The sequence below is a fragment of the Giraffa tippelskirchi genome, chromosome 1 (genome assembly GCF_054371585.1).
Source record: "Giraffa tippelskirchi isolate mGirTip1 chromosome 1, T2T-mGirTip1v1.2.pri, whole genome shotgun sequence".
Taxonomy (NCBI): Eukaryota; Metazoa; Chordata; class Mammalia; order Artiodactyla; family Giraffidae; genus Giraffa; species Giraffa tippelskirchi.
The window spans coordinates 196,514,913-196,532,862 of NC_137275.1; the positions used below are offsets into that span (position 1 = coordinate 196,514,913).

The 17,950-nt window shown below is 39.4% G+C and overlaps 1 protein-coding gene and 1 pseudogene across 1 annotated transcript in view; one reads left to right on the plus strand and one right to left on the minus strand.

The window, feature by feature from the left end:
- The window catches only part of LOC145538740 (uncharacterized), a 46,883-nt gene extending 45,749 nt beyond the window's left edge, over positions 1–1,134 (plus strand). Inside the window, exon 4 of the mRNA XM_081571316.1 lies at positions 78–1,134. Coding sequence (XP_081427442.1) covers positions 78–197 — 120 coding nt within the window. The 3' untranslated portion in view covers positions 198–1,134. The remainder of the gene's footprint in view (positions 1–77) is intronic.
- Positions 1,135–6,124: 4,990 nt separating this feature from the next.
- Positions 6,125–6,218, minus strand: LOC145521821 (small nucleolar RNA SNORA70; annotated as a pseudogene).
- Between the last annotated feature and the right edge of the window lie 11,732 nt (positions 6,219–17,950).

Sequence of the window (17,950 nt, forward strand, 5' to 3'; positions counted from 1 at the left end):
CAGAGAAGATGTGATGAGGAAAGCAAAGTCAAAGTGATATAACCTGAGGACTCCACTTGTCATTGTTGGTTTTGCAGATGGATGAAAGGGCCATGAGTCAAAGAAGGCGGGAGCCTCAAGCAACGGGAAAAGGCAGGGAAACACATTCTCCTCAAGAGCCTCCAGACAGGGACACGGCCCTGTCTCGAATGAATTGAGCCCAGTGAGAACCCTGTCACACTTAATTTGTGTTGTCTCAAGCTACTCAATTTGTGGTAACTTGCTACAACACTCACAGGAAACAAACAATTATGTAATTAGTCAATGCCCTGTTGTCTGTGGTGGACGGCCCACAAGATGGATTGTGGGAAAGCAGCCCTCTGATTGGATCATCCTCCATGCAGAAGGCTGACTGACAGACTCTCGGATGTCGTGAGGGAAAGGTCATTGTGACTCCCCAGCCATGGAACCCCAGACTGCTGGGCTGTATGGGACAAAAGCCCAAGTCCTAATCGTTGCAGAGGTTAAAACTGATATCATACGAGCTGAGTTGAACACTCAGATGCTTTTACTGGTACATAGAATTTTTTTTTAAATGTGAATTCGTTTCCAACATTTAAAGATTCTTTTGCAGGAAGAGGGACTCCTTCTAGGCCAAGAGAGTGGGGTCTTGTCTAACACTCAGAAATGAATTGTCTGAGAAGACACACATACTGACACAGCAAGAGACTTTATTGAGAAGGGGTGCCTGGGTGGAGTAACAGGCTAAGGGAACCCAGGAGGACTCCTCTGCCACATGGCTGACAGTCTTGAGTTTTATGGCCAATCATTCTAACACAAGGTCCTTCCTGCTGGTTCATGCATTGCTCAGCCAAGATGGATTTCATCAAGGAGGATTCTGGAAGGTTGGTAGGGCACATGGATTAGCGTCTCCAGTCTCCTTTTGACATTTCCTGAATTCTGCTAGTTCGTGGTAGCTTGTTAGTCCCATGATCCTTACCAAGACCTCCTGTTGTTAAGACAGCTCATGCAAGTGGCTACTATCTTGCCTGGGTATGGCGCAGATGGTTTCAGTGTTTCCCCTAACCATTCCACTTAAGCATCAGGATTTCGACTTTTCTTGGAAAAAATAAATCAGAAAATGCTGCCACACTTGAATCCCATGGGAGTGGAGTCGTGGCTGCCCTTTAGACAGCACACTCACACTGTTGACTTCATATGCTCTACCGTCTCACACCCTCTCTGTCACCCTACCACAGGGCCCAAGGGGACCAGTGTGCAATCCCTGGTACTCTGCTTGTGTACAATACACATTTCAGAACTGGCTTAATTAGAGAAAGGTACTAAAGGGAATCTAGCCACTTGCAATGCTTTTATCATATATGATAGCCAAGAATGCCTTCATTGATTTCAGAGACAAAAAAATCCCAATAGTTTGGTTCATTCCTCCGTTCCATCCAAGTTCTTAGCCTAAGCAATACCAAGAAACACTGGCATTGGTGCCTCACAGGGAATTTCCAGACCTACTTACCTTTCTCATTCTGATCAGCTAAACCTTTTCTCCTTTAAGAATTTATAGAATACTGACTTCAACAGGTAAGGGAAGAATTTCCTAAAGGATATATATATATAAATCAAGCTGGAGTACTTTCAAGATGATAAACAATGAACTCAAACAAAATGTCAAATGGTCTGATAGCATTTTCATGTGTGCCCAGCCAAGGTTTAGAGAAATCCCTGTGCACTTTTATTGGATTAACAACACGTCAGCTCTGACATCAGCTGCAACACAATCTGCTATTGCAAAATGCACTTGGGAATCCTGATGCATTAATTGTTATGTTTGGCTTTATTACACACTTATCTTTTTCCTCACATCTGAAAGCTAGTGGTTATGGGCTAGAATTTTTGAAGAAGTGATACCTTACAAGCTCACACTTGAAACGACTCTGAACAGTGATGGAATGTCATAGTTACAGGAACAAGAGAGGAGAGTTGGCTCACAAAAGGGTCAGTGTCCTGAGCGGCTGGGCAGGAATCCACTTTTTCCACCTCAGGCTCTCATCTTCAGCCTACATGTAGTGAATAACCGGCCATACATGTGCAAAAGAGAGGTTGGGCTGGGCTTTGACACGGCCTCTGTGGGTGTGATGGATGTGCAGAAATCCAACCCTTCCCAGGGGGGTCAGGTGGCACCATCAAGACAAAGTACAAACAATTCCGTCCTGGAAAAGAACTTTTTTTTTTTTTTTTGCTATTTGTGCCAAAGTGTTACAGTATCCCTACTAAATTGGAAATCTATGCAAGGAAAGAAAAAGCCAAAATGAAGCCCTGAATTGAAATACTCTCTGCATAGAATATATTTAAATTGTGCAAAAATTTCTGTATGAAGAAAGAGAGAAAGAAAAGAAAAAAGAAATGACATTCACTTCTCATTTCCAAGAGCGAGTTGAAAACATCTGCTTTCTGGATTACAGAGTGAGACAATATCCACGTCTGTGAAAAAGCAAGATCTCTAAAATCTTTCCTTTGGAGGCTGAGGATAAAACAAACAAGGGGAGGATGAATCTCCCTCTGGTCTGCAGAGGCTTGCCTGAGCAGACAGAAAAATAGAGTGCATGTCTGCCCGCCATCCCAACTAATAAAACTTGCGAAATATTTCTTTTCATTGTCTTTTCATTGCTTTTCATTCTCTCCCTGTCTTCTTACATCTCTTAAGCAGTGATTCTGATGGGACCTGGGTTTATTTGAGCCTTTGATAAAACACATACCACTACACTTTTCCCCAGCCCAGGACTCAAGGAGTTTTGAGAAATATCTATAAATTTTCCTAATTGCTGGACGGTTTTTCCACTTCTAGACCAACTGGCTTCCCTTAGCCGTAATGTCGTGCTCTGACCTATGACATGAGGGGCTCCTAATTGATGACTACCAAATGCTGAAAGGGGCTTTGGTTTTACTCATTTTTCTTCATCTGATTCTCAGCCTTGGGGCAGGCTGGCTTTTTAGTCCTGGTCTGAGTGGGCAGAAATGTGCCAATTCAGGAGGGAAACTAGGAAGGCGACAACTGTGTGGGCCTGTCGTATGCCAGGCAGTGTGCTGAATTTTGCCTCACTTCATGGTCACAAACACTGGAGAGGTCAGTTTTGTCAGTCTTGTTTAGACAATTAAGGACGTCAGATTAATAAGTTGATCATCTTAAGCCAGTGAGTGGCAGAGTGGGCAAACCAAACCAAAGTTGCCTGCCTCTGAAGCTTTACTTATCTGCACAGCTTTGATAAGTAATGGATCTCTCCTTGTTCTTAATCCCCATTGAAACTTCTTAAAAGATACTTTGATGCTTACTCTTTGGAACTTTTTATCACTTATATTATCCCTAGTATTAGAGAATTACATATGGCAGTAAGAATTACATAAGACAGTAAGAGGTTTGCAGAATTCATTTGTAACATACATCAGCTCAAAATTAATTTCCGCTTTCAAATCCAGATGACATCTCTGAGAAGATGAGTGTAGGTAATTACACAGTGTAGGTGACCTCAGTTATTCTACCAGTCCCCACACATCCCATGGCCATCAAGTTGTTCATGTGGCTGTAAATGTGTGGCTCCTTTTAAATAAGAAAGAATTTGGATCTGGACAGATTTATGGGAAACTGTCAGAAGCAGAGATGATTCTGAGGGACCAATCAGTGGGCAGTAAGACAACTGATGCAATCTGAAAACATAAACCCAGGCAATTAGAGGAATGAAGGGCTTCTTGGGCAACCACCTACTCTCTACTTCCCTTCCTCCAGCAAACCTTTGCTTGATTTCAGACTTTCTACCTCCTGGTATACATTTCTATTCCAGACATCTCATTTTGTGTGTTTATACAAAAGATCAGGGCAGTTACATGCAAAGGTCATGGGCTGTGGAACTAGAATACCTGGTTTCAAATTACTGTATCACATTGAAATACTGTGTGATCTTGGGCTAATTACCTAACCTCTCTGGACCCTTCTCTGAAAAATCAATTGCTCTAAATCTTATTGAGACAAAGTAAATAACACAATTCCTGGCTTATAGTAGGTATATAAAAAAAATACTATTTCTCTTTACTCTTCTCCTTATTTGCTTTTTCAGAAATGCCCTGGTCCTAAGGATTTTCCTGTTGTTTTTTTTTTGCAAGCCTCAAATATTCTTAATTTGGTGGTGGTGTTGAAGACTGCCTTTTTATACAGTTCATGGGGTTTTCACAGCAAGAATACTGGAGTGGTTTGTCATTCCCTCCTCCAGTGGACCACATTTTGGCAGAACTCTCCACTCTTCTATTCCATTTGGGATTGGTGTCAATGGAACCTAGATTTTGGGTTCAGGTAACTGGCAGAGATCTCTCAAACTCAGGGAAGATCCAGTCCCAGTAGACAAATTCTGATAGAAGACGGCAATGAAAACCCCATACTTCACCAGTGAGTGCTTTTAGGATGAGCAAAAATAATTTAAGCTTCTACCTAAAGAAGTGGTAAGGAAATTCTTAAGTCAGAGCCTCAAGAGGAAACAGGAATTTGTTCCTTGTTTCCCACTTGGGTGGCCACTGGTGGGCATGATGCCTGGAGAACTGGAAGCCATCTTGAATCCATGTGGTATCAGTCACAAGATGAAACCAATGTGCTGAAAATGGTGGGAGGAATGTCTGGAAAGAGCTTGAAGGACTCTTGGTGACATTATGGAATTGCTGAATGAGTCTTTGGCCATCCATCTTCATATTTGTTGTTGTATGGGAAAATTAATGCTTAAACTAAGTCAAATATTTTCTCATCTGCAACTAAAAGTGTTACTGATTCTCTGATGTCTGTTTCTCGAAACTAATCTGAGAATTATGAACATAGGTAAAGCATCTAGAAAGTGCCTGTCACTTAGTAAACAACTGGCGATCATATACCTTACATTTGTTATAGTTGTTAATATACAGGCTTTCTAGGGGAGCCGTGGGGACCTCGACAAATGGAAGCTTCCTTTAAGCATGCGTTGGTGTAACATACAAAATTCATACATTCCATCAAACCTAGTAAGGGTCTTCACTCCATCACCTTGAGAGTCCATGAGATATTATCAATAGGCACAAATAAAATTTTGAAATTAACTGAATTTGAAGTGTTGCAAGTCAGATAAGAAGAAACAATACTAAACAAACCCTTCTCATTCCTAAGGATTGAGTGAGTTTACTTAACCATAAGTAAAGCTCTCCTTCCAAGCACTTCTTTTCTCTCCCTGTGAGCTCATTTGGCTTATCTTTTTAGCCAGAGGGGAATTTCAAATCTGTCAGTGTTACTGACTGGATAAATAGCTTGCAAGGGAAGGACAGTTGGAAATAAGTCTAAACTGCCATTTGTTGACTGTTTGAGGATTATAAGTTGTCTAGAAAGTTAAAAAAAAAAAGACTGAAAATAGTAATCGTGGGCAAAAGCAATTCATTCACAAATTCAATCAACTTTTATGAAGCTCCTGTGCTTGGTGCTGGGAAAACAAGGTCAAACAAGCTAGGGGCCTGTCATTCTGGGATTAGGCAACCTAGGAGGAAAGACATGTGAGCAAGTGTATGTAAAAAATCTATTGATATGGCCCAAATTGTACTTATACAGTGATGTTGAAACAAGGATGACTACTGGGATCACTACTATTCATTGCTACCAGGGACTGAGCACTTCCTATGCACCAGGTTTGTCTTAAGTTCTTTATCTGCACTGTTTCTTTTTTTGTTTTTGACAGGAAAGTAGGATTTATTGGTGGGTGTGAGTAAGGAGGGTAAGGCTCTTATGAGTTCAGGGCCCACTATTCAGAGGGCCACAATTAAGGATGTAATTGACCCCACAGCCATCTGGGATGAGTCACTTTTCTGCAACCATGTTTTCAAACTCATCCACCTTAAACTTAGTAAATCTCCACTTCTTGGCGATGTGCATCTTCTGGTGACCAGGGAACTTGGCCTTGCAGAGGACCTCAATCACATGCTCCTTGTTCTGCAGTTTGGTGCAAATGGACATTATGACTTGGCCAATGTAGACCCTGGCCACTGTGCCCTGGGACTCTCCAAAGGTACCTAGCATAACTGTCTGGAGCCTAGACTGAAGACAGCATGCCAATCAGGAATGTTCACTACAAAGGGCTGTTTCCAACGTCCCTTAGAGCAACCTGTATAGACAACAGGCTGCATACACTTACCTAGGAGGCTGCTGTTTGCAGCCTATCTGCTCTGATTTGCATACAAATTCTTTCTGATCATTCTGGTTGTTGTGTCCAATTTAGAGATGAGCACACTGAGACCCAAATGTACACAACCAGTTAGTGGAAGAAGCTAGAATTCACATCTAGGTCTTCTTAAATCATGAAGCTCATAGACCGTATTAAACCATGGTAGAGGTTTAAACAGTGAATCTGGGTCTCCTGCATTGCAGGCAGATTATTTACTGTCTGAGCCACCAAGGAAGCCCAAAATGGAGATTGAAATGCAAAAAGTAATTAATTCTGCTGCCAGTGCTGAGTCATGTGGGGGCAGGGGAAGGAGGAAGGATAAGAAAAGGCTTCAAACAAGAGGTGACCCCCTGTGGACATTTCCTTTGTAGAAAAAGACTTCTCAGAAGCAAATATGTGGTGCATGGTCCTGTAGCATATTTTCTAATGTGAGAGGGAAAAAAAAAAAGGATGGAGGCAGAATGGTATCTGAATAGGCCCAGTGCCCCTGGAAAACTGCAAACCTTCAATGTAACTGGGACTTCAGGGACCTGGGATTGCTTGTTCTGCTCAAGTACTTGAAATTTCATGAATAAAAGGTTTTCTATCAAACAAATTATTGTGATTGTCTACATTAGACCACAGAAACACTATAAACACTCAAAAAAAAGGGGAGATGTCTGAATCTATTTGTTTAGCATATGAAAGAGACAGGGAACTTGGATACTTTTGATATCACTTGTAAGGCAGTTTTCCTAACCAGACATCCAAGACCAAGAAATTCTTTTAGTCATATCTAATTCTGTTCTTTTGCATAAAGAACTTGACTTGAGTGATGCCATAATTTTCCATGAAGTAATTATCAGATTTTTTCAGTCGGTCCAGGTTTTTGGACATCAGGTAGACATAGAATTGAGAGGCTAATTTTAATTCTTCCTATTATTTTAAAGTTTCCCCAAATAAAACTACTTAACAGATGATGGTTCCCTGGTAGTCTAGCAAATGTTCCCTAGGTAATTTGGTAGCTTAAGAGGACAAAACAGAATTTCTCTGCCTAGAACATTTTGGTCCATCTCTTCATTGTTAATGTATAAATCATATTGTTTTAGGTTCATCTTTTATACTTCAAATTTCAAAGCAAACTTCAAAAGTTAAAGTGTGATATTATTCCATTTATGTGAAATATCCAGAATAGGCAACCCCATACACATAGGAAACTTCAGAGCCATTAATCAATTGCTCCCATTCCCCTTTTGTGATGATGAAGATGCTTTGGAACTAAGAGGTGGTAGCTGCACAATACTGTGAATGTATTAAATGCCACTAAATTGTTGCTTTAATATGGATGATTTCAAGTTATGTAAATTTTATCTCAAAAATGTGTGAAAACCAAAATAAGAGCTCTTACTTTCCTCTCTGAAAGATTACACATTTGATATACTTTTCTTTCTTCTCTAGACTTTTTCTTTCTCATTTTAACTGATATTGTTTAGGATTTAAGATAAAGATTGCTATTTTTTTTACAATACATCAATAGTTTTCCATTTTTAGACATACTGTTGACATTCGTGTTATGCCTCATATACATTAACTTTCTAGTCTAAATTGTGGATTTTTTAATTTCATTGTCCACTAGTATTTGAAGAAAATATTATCGCTTCCCCATTCTTGAATATGTTGCAGCATTCTTTGAGCAATTTTTAAAGTAAGAGTATATGTATTAAATGTTTTCTGAAGCCTTTCACTCCTGAAGATGACTTTCAGTTACTTTCACTTACGAATGGTAAATAAAGCTTTCTCAAAGAGTCAGACACAACTGAGTGACTGAACAACAACAATCATCAGAGAAATGTAAAATCAAAGCTACAATGTCAAAATGATGACTAACATCAAAAAGTCTACATATAGCAATGTTGGCGAGAATGTGGAGAAAAGGAAACCCTAGTACATTGATGGTATTGTGAACTGGTGCAGCCACTATGTGGAACAGCCACAAAACATTATGGAGGTTCCTCAAAAACTAAAAGAGCTACAGCAATGACACAGAAGTTCCACTGCTGGGCATATATCTGAAGAAAATGAAAACCCTAATTTGAAAATATTACATGCACTCCAGTGTTCGTAGCAGCATTACGATAGCCCGTTTATAGAAGCAACCTGAGTACTCATCAACAGATGAGAAAGAAGATGTGGAAGAATCATAGAAACAATAGAATGTTGTTGATGCTCTTGTTCAGTTGCTAAGCCATGTCCAAATCTTTTCGACCCCATTAACTGCAACATGCCAGGCTTCCCTGTTCTTCACTATGCCCCTGAGTTTGCGCAAACTCATGTCCATTGAGTCGGTGATGCCATCCAACCATCTCATCCTCTGTCACCCCCTTCTCTTGCTCTCAGTCTTTCCCAGCATCAGGGCCTTTTTCAATGAGTTGGCTCTTTGCATTAGGTGGCCAAAGTACTGGAGCTTCAACTTCAGCATCAGCCCTTCCAATGAATATTCAGTGTTGATTTCTTTTAGGGTTGACTGGTTTGATCTCCTTGCTGTCCAAGGGACTCTCACGGGTCTTCTCCAACACCACATTTTGAAAGCCTTAGTGCTCAGTCTTCTTTATGGTCCAACTCTCACATCCGTACATAATTATTAGAAAAGCCAAACCTTTGACTATATGGACCTTTGTAGGCAAAGTGATATCTCTGATTTTTTATATGCTGTCTTGGTTTGTCATAGTTTTCCTTCCAAGGAACAAGCCTCTTTTGATTTCATGGCTGCTGTTACCATCTGCAGTAATTTTGGAGCCTGAGAAAATAAAATCTGTCACTGTTTCCACTTTTTCCCCACCTATTTGCCATAAAGTCATGAGACTAGATGCCATGATCTTAGTTTTTTGAATGTTGAGTTTTAAGCCAGCTTTTTCACTCCTCTTTCACTCTCATCAAGAAGCTCTTTAGTTCCTCTTTGCTTTCTGCCATAAGAGTGGTGTCATTTGCATATCTGAGGTTGTTGATATTTCTCCTGGCAATCTTGATTCCAACTTGTGCTTCATTCAGCCAGGCATTTCACATGATGTACTCTGCATATAAGTTAAATTAGCAGGGGAACAATATACAGCCTTGTCATACTCCTTTCCCAATTTTGGACCAATCAGTTACTCCATGTCGGGTTCTAACTGTTGCTTCTTGACCTGCATACAGATTTCTCAGGAGACAGGTAAGGTGGTCTGGTATGCCCATATCTTTAAGAATTTTCCACAGTTTGTTGTGATCCACAGTCAAAGGTTTTAGCATAGTCAATGAAGCAGAAGTAGATTTTTTTTTTTTTAATTCCCTTTCTTTTTCTATGATCCATTGGATGTTGGCAGTTTGATCTCTGGTTCCTCTGCCTTTTCTAAATCCAGCTTGTACATCTGGAATTTCTTGGTTCACATATTGTTGCAGCCTAGTTTGAAGGATTTTGAGCACTACCTAACTAGCATGTGAAATGAGCACAATTGTACAGTAGTTTGAACAGTTTTTGGCATTGCACTTCTTTGGGATTGGAAAGAAAATCGAACTTTTCCAGTCCTGTGGCCACTGCTGAGTTTTCCAAATTTGCTGGAGTGAGTGCAGCACTATAACAGCATCATCTTTTAGGATTTGAAATAGTTCAGCTGGAATTCCATCACCTCCACTGTATCTGTTCATGGTAATGCTCCCTAAAGCCCACTTGACTTCACATTCCAGGGTGTCTGGTTCTAGGAGAGTGACCACATCATTGTGGTTATCTGGGTCATTAATTTCTTTTTTATACAATTCTTCTGTGTCTTCTTGCCACCTCTTCTTAATCTCTTCTGCATCTGTCGGATCCTTGTGGTTTATGTCCTTTATTGTGCCCATCTTTGCATGCAATGATCCCTTGGTTATCTCCAATTTTCTTGAAGAGATCTCTAGTGTTTCCCATTCTATTGTTTTTCTCTATTTCTTCGCACTGATCACTGAGGAAGCCTTTCTTATCTCTCCTTGCTATTCTTTGGAACTCTGCATTCAGATGGATATATCTTTCCCTTTCTCCTTTGCCTTTCACTTCTATTCTATTCTCAGCTATTTGTAAGGCCTCCTCAGACAACCATTTTGCCTTTTTGCATTTTTTTTCTTGGGGATGGTTTTGGTCATCACTTCCTGTACAGTGTTACAAACTTCTGTCCATAGTTCTTCAGGCACTCTGTCTACCAGATCTAATCCCTTGAATCTATTGGTCACCTACACTGTATAATCATAAAATATTTGATTTAGATCATACCTGAATGGCCTAGTTTTTTCCTCTATTTTCTTCAATTTGAGCCTTAATTTTGCAAAAGCACCTGAACCACAGTTAGCTCCCACTCTTGCTTTTGCTGTCTGTATAGAGCTTCTCCATCTTCAACTGCAAAGAATATAGTAAATCTGATTTTGGTATTGACCATCTGGTAATATTGACATGTGTAGTTATCTCTTGTGTTCTTGGAAGAGGGTGTTTGCTATGACCAGTGCGTTCGCTTGGTAAAACTCTGTTAGATGTTACTTCATTATCATAAAAGATGAACTTCTGCCATTTGCAACAATGTGGATGGACTTAGAGGGTATTATGCTTAGTGGAATAGGTCAGACAGAAAATGGTAAATACTTTGTTTTTGCTTATATTTGGAATCTAAAAAATAAAGCAAATGAATGTATATAACAAAACACAAACTGACTTACAGATATAGAGAGCAAACGAGTGGTTACCAGTAGGAAGAGGGAAATGGGAATGGAGGAGATCGGAGTACGGAATTAAGAGATACAAACTACTATGTAGGATAAATAAGCAGCAAGGGTATATTGTACAGCCAGGGAAATAAAGTCATTATTCTGTAACAACTTTAAATGGAGTATAATCTCTAAAAATATCGAATCACACCTGAAACTAGTATAATATTGTAAATCAACTATATGTCAATTAAAAATCTGGTAATTTATTTCCATTTGTTCATCCCTGCAGAGAAAATTTATATTTCACCTCTGGAAAACTGAGGAATATTTTATTAGGCATTGAGTGGTTTAAGTAAAGAAAGGAAATGATTAGATTTTTCCCTAACTTATTTTGCTAATACAGAGTTTCTGAGAAATAGGAAGAAACAAGAAAGGAATTGGAACCAGACGTATGAAGAGTTTCTTTTCTGTTTGTCCCTCTTTCCTCAACTGAGACTGAGGCTCCAACAGAAAACTTTCAGGACCGAGGCTTCTTGGAAATAAGGGAAGACGAGGGGGATGGGAGGGTACATGTCTCCTGTATCTATAATTATGCTATTTATACGGTCTCATTTTACACTGATGATATGATGATAGCGATAGTTTTTATATTTAATTGTTTATTGTTTGTCAGATTTTGTGCTAGGTTTAACACACATTAACATACTTAATCCCCGTGATCACCTTATGAAATATTGATTGTAAACATTCCAATTTTATAAGGAAAGGAAGTAAAGCGTGGGGATGTTAAATAACTTATTCAAAATGACATAGCTGAGTCTGCTTGGCCGGGCTGCAGAGTATGCAGTCTGATTCTAGAATACATGCTTTTAGCTATCTGACTCTCTAGATCCGGGGGGAGTGGGCAAGTATAATGAAAAGCACCTTTCAGAAGTGCAAAAGTTTAGGTCCAGAAAAATAGGTAATTTGCCTAAAATAAATAGTAAAATTGGTACTTTAACCTTTGTCTAATTGTAACTATACGAAGCTACCTCTAGATGGTCAGAATCAGATAACCTTAAACTTAAGAACCAGAAGTAGTCTCAGAGATTATATCATTTCAGAGCCTTGTCTCTCATTTTACAGATAATGTATAATCACTAAAATCTCTAACCCAAACCAACCAGAGGTCAGTTCTACGGAGCAAGACAACTTTATATATCAAAGGAGAGTTATTGTTTGAAATTTTATTTCTATTTAAAAAAAAAATCAAGATGAGGGATCCAGTTCTTGATGGCAACACAGCTTTTCATAGAAAATTCAAGTGCCTCATTGTTTCTCTGCAACAAGAAGACAACTAGGGAAAGGATTCTGTAGACACTGAGCCCATTGTAGAGAGTTGTGGGACCCAGAGATTTTCATGAGAGTGAACATGCCATGCCGTTCGAGATCAAAGCAGATTGTCTTCTAAGAGGCGTACAGTGGGCCATCCTCTGAAAAGTGACCCACTGTTCAGCATAGCTCTTCCCAGGACACTGAATTGGAGCCAGCTGGTGCCTGGAACGTACCTTGTATGTCACCTTCTGATCTCCGTCTGACGGCCAACTGTATGTGATTAAGCATAACAGACGCAGAGCTTGTGTTAAGCCCCGGATGTAACTTGTTGAGTGAAGAGCAATGGACTTGAAAATTGGACAAATGGATTAAGTTTCTTCTCTTAGTCTCTCTCTTTCTCTCTTATTTTTAATAGAGCAAGATTGTGTCCTCTGGGCCTAGTCAATCAGTGCTTGCTGTTTCTGAGAAGGATATTCAGGAGGTGCTGTACTTCAGGGATGCTAATTGGGATTTGAGATGAAATTTTTACCCAGACATGTGCATCGCCTAAGGAGGATGGCATCAAGCTAAAGTGTGTTTTGGTCTCTCCCCTTATAGTGACCAAATAATTTAGTCTTTTTTTTTTTTTAAAGTTCTCACTGCTTCTCAAAATCACTTGCACATTGGAATCACCTTGAAAATTAAAAAGAAAAAAAAATACTGATGCCACTGCCAATCTGTTCTACCCAACATATTTTAATTTAACTGCTATGAGGTGTGGCCTGAGAAGAGGGAATTTTAAAGCCCCTGAAGCAATTCTAATGTACAGCAGAGTCTGAGAACCACTGGAAACCACTTTTAAGCCCCATCACTCTGACGAGGCGCCAGCTGCAAGCATGTTTTATACCAACATGTTTGCGGAGTATAAACATCACAGTGCAAACTCTTGCACCCAAGAACCCTGGGCTGCTAGTGGACAATCTTTGGAAAAGTTTGAATTTGTAAACTGATAATACATATAATTCCATGGGCTCCATATGGTTCCTGTTATGCTGAGGGAACTATACACATTTGCCTTGCCCCAGGATGAAAAGATAAATAACAGATGTGGTTAATTTTTATCATACTTGTAGTGAACAATAATAGAAAAATAAGAAATGAAGGGGGCAGCGAGAAAAGTAAAACACATGAAATAAACTCCAATCAACTATACTAGGTTATATCTTTGGATTTTAAAAATCCAGTTATATAATAGATAAGAAATAACTGTATCATATAATTCTTCAGTTCTAAGGGAGGCAGTCTCTACAATGACAAGAAGCAATATTAAAATTGTGGATGTTAATAGAATAATCTTAAATTGTTGATGGTAATGATAACTAAAATTTATAGTTTACCATGTGGTAAGCACTGTTCTAAGCATTTTACACACACTAACTAATTTAATCCTCATTACAACCCTGAGATAAATACCATTTTAATTTTACAGATGAAAAAACTGAAGCCAGAGAATTTAAGTAATTTGTCCAAGGTGACATGTTTACTACGTGGTGAAGCCACGAACTGAGCCCAGTTCAGATACCATTCAAAGACATTCTAAAGGTCCTGGTGATGACCTGGTGACAATCCCTTCACAGAGAGAACACTGGTGTCCCATCTACAGAGATGAAGCAGAGTGTACAGCTGGAAGAATTTTTGGGGAGAATTGCTACTAAGATTTAGGATGGCTTGGAATAAGAGTAATAATAGAATAATCATGCCAGGCACTAACATATACTTTGTGCCAGGCACTGGGTGAAGTTTGGGTGTGATTCACATATTCTCTACTTTTTTAGCTGTGGATCTCTTACTCCTGATGGTCTACTTAAGAAGTCAACATGTGGCTGGCTAGGGTCTCTGTTGCTGTTGTTCTGTCACTAAGTTGTGTCCAGCTTTTTGTGACCCCACGGATTGCAGCACGCCAGTCTCCTTTGTCCTCTACTATCTCCCAGAGTTGGCTCAAATTCATGTCCATTGACCCAGTGACGCTATCTAACCACTCATCCTCTCCTCCCCCTTCTCCTTTTGGTTTCAATATTTCCCAACATTAGAGTCTCTTCCAGTGAGTTGGCTGTTTGCATCAGGTGGCCAAAGTACTGGAGCTTCAGCTTCAGCATCAGCCCTTCCAATGAATATTCAGGGTTGATTTCCTTTAGGATTAACAGATTTGATCTCCTTGCTGTCCAAGGGACTGTAAAGAGTCTTCTCCAGCACCCTTCCCTTTGGAGACTTCAATTTTGTACATGTTAGGTCACTTGATGTGGTCTCACAACTTAATGAAGCTCTGTTTCTTGTTTTTGTTTTGAGAAACTTTTTCCTTTGTATTTGACTTTAGATGGTGTCTCTTGCTATGTTCTCAAGTCAACTGTTCTTTCCTTTTGCAATGTATAATCTTTTGATTGATTTTTTTTCTCATCATTATGGCTTGCGTTTTCTTGCTTCTTTGTATGTCTGGTAGTTTTTGATTGGATGCCAAACATGCTGGATATTCTTGCATTCTTCTAAATATTCTTTATTTTTTTCTAATAGGATGCTGTTGAGTTACTTGGAGGCAGATTGATTTTAATATTCATCAGTTGGGACCAGGGTAGTGTTTGCTACTGCTAAGTCACCTCAGTCGTGTCCGACTCTGTCCGACCCCATAGGTGGCAGCCCACCAGGTTCCGCCGTCCCTGGGATTCTCCAGGCAAGAACACTGGAGTGGGTTGCCATTTCCTTCTCCAATGCATGAAAGTGAAAAGTGAAAGTGAAGTCGCTCAGTCGTGTCAGACTCTTAGCGACTCCGTGGACTGCAGCCTACCAGGCTCTCCATCCATGGGATTTTCCAGGCAAGGGTACTGGAGTGGGGTGCCATTGCCTTCTTCAGGGTAGTGTTTAGTCTAGTGCTAATTACCCCCATTTCTGAATATTCTATTCAATGCTAAATGAATTATATTGCTTTCCTGGCGGTAACAGACACTGCTACCAGTCTTGTGTGCATGCCAGGTATTGTTGTATCTGAGTCGCTGGGGAAGATCTTTCCCCAGACTTGAGTAGTTTCCTCACATATATGCACTGCTCACTATATTGAATACATAAAGAAAAACCTCTAGAGATCTCTGGAGTTCTCTGTCTATGCAGCTACCCTCTTTGTATGCTGCCCTGTGAACTCCAGCCACCTTACCCTATCCAGATGTTTATCTTCAGCTCTTCGATTTGGGGACCTGCCTGTGCTCTCCATTCCCATGCTGTGGCTTAGAATCTCTTTCAAGGTACAAATATGAAACAATCCTAGGCCTTATCTTATTTTTTCTGTGTCTCTTAGGGATCACTGTCTTTTGTTTCTGATGTCCAAAGTGTTGAAAACCATTGTTTCAAATATTGTTTCTATTGTGTTTGTTTTTCCAGGTGGTTTTGTAGATCCTGTTCCTCCCATCTAGGCTGGGAATGGAAGGATGAAAAATCTTCTTTTTTTTTTAAACAAACTTTTTGTTTAATCTTACCAAAGGTTTGTTAATTTTATTAGTATTTTCAAATAACCCACATTTGTCTTTCTGAAATCTCCTTATGGTATATTTGTTTATTCAAAATATGTTATCTAGATATTTATGTTACAAATTTCACTTATTTTTATTATCTACTTTCTGATTGGCCCAGTATCTTTACACAGACGTACAACATAAACTGGAAACACTCCCACCCAGAGTAACCCCTGGGCAGATGGTAACTCAGCTCAAGTAACTCAGTGGCTCTTGTCTGGCATTCAGCATATGTAGACTCACCTACATTGAGGGAATTTCTTGCATAGCAATAAAGTCCAGTATCTCCTGAAGAAGTGAAGAAACATGAAAACTCCACATATCAAGTGCTCTAATCTGCAAGCGTCCTACTGTGGATGATGTATTCACTTGGCAAGGAATTGTGTGATGGCAAAGTGTTACTTAAGTCATGATCAGTCACAGGTGTATAGAGCTCAGGGTTGGACTCAGCTTAGAATCAAGATTGGGAACTGGTGAATTTTCACAGAAAACATAATGAACTCTAAACTCTACGTCCTATGGCAGGAGGTGCACACAAACAGCCATTGCTCTAGAAATTTAGAAGGTGGAGAATGGGTTCATCAGTGGCCAGGGTGGTCAAGAAAATCTTCATTATGTAAATGGGAATATCTTGAAACTCGTATTGAATGGAAATTTTATTAAATGAATACTTCGATTTCTTTTTGAACACTTCTCAAGAAGATGGTCCCTATCATCACTGGCCTCAGTGTCTATGCTTTTTATTTTTTCTAACGTTCTGGATTTTTTCTCACAAATTTCTATAAGATAACATTTCTAAGCCCTGTGGCACTGACACTGTTCCCTAACACAAATATTGAGTAGCTACTATTTGTGTTCTCAGAATCTAACATACTTTCTTACAGAAAGACTGCATACATCTTCCATTTCCTACACAGATTAAAATTTTGAATGTGATTCTTTGGTTAGAGATAGTCTTTGAAGATTCGTAATCAGGCAAAGGCCACGTAGTTTTGCGCCATTAAGTCAAATTGCTCAAGTCACATGTCATATGCCCTACATTCAAAAATAAGAAGGTGTTTGCTTCTTCCCTATCTGTGGCAACAGTCCTCTGTGTGTGTGCTCAGTTGCTCAGTCATGCCCGATTCTTGGCAACCCCATGAACTGTGATCTGCCAGACTCCTCTATCCATGGAATTTTCTAGGCAAGAATACTGGAGTGGGTTGCTATTTTCTGCTTTAGGGGAATCTTCCTGACCCAGGGATGGAACCTGTGTCTCTTGCATCTCCTGCATTGGCAGGTACATTCTTTACCACTGTGCCACCTGGGAAGCCCAGCAACAGTCCTAGATAAGCCAAATGTGCTGCCATTTGCTGTGGGAGAGGCTGTGATAAATATGGCCATCTTCAGAAAGGTCACAGTCTTGTGAGGAAGAATTACAAACCAAAATATCTAGCAATGACCTGTTTTTGTTGCATTTGCATGAATGCCTTTTATAGGTATGAGGACCTATCTGTGGTGATTCATCACACAGAGGCACTGTGGATAACAGGAATCTCAAAATACAGTTCTCATTGATGTTAAGTCTGTCTTGATGAGCTATAACAACTGGGAATCACCACCTTTATTGACCTTTACAAATCCCCTTGCATTTACATGAACATGACTTGAATTATGGCAGATCTGGAAAGAAAAATCAGTACAAGTAGAAAAGAAAGTGTTGACCTATTGCTTTCTCTATATTTTAATAATTCAATTATTATACAGGCTAGTGAAATACAGTAAACTAATTACAAGGAAACCAATTCTATTGTCTAAGTTGCTTGATGTGTGTATTTATTTCATTTGTATATAGTAATCTATGACATTATTGAATGCTCACTTTGCACCAAAGAATATGCTAAGTGTTTTGTATATATTGTCTTACTGAAGATTTGTAACAATCCCATGACACAGGTATGGTCATCATCCTTATTTTGTAGAGGAGAAAATTAATACTTTAAGTAACTTCATGATTAGACATGGTGGATGGGGTAGAGCCAGGATTTGAACAAGAAAAGTTAGACTCCATTATGATTGGTTGCACTGAGCTTGCGATGTAACTGCCATGTATGATCATTTTGTGATGTAAAGAAATACTGAATTACCTTATTATGGAACTAACATAGTATTGTTTGTCAATTATTCTTAAATAAAACAGTTAATTTAGATATCTAAAAAGATAGG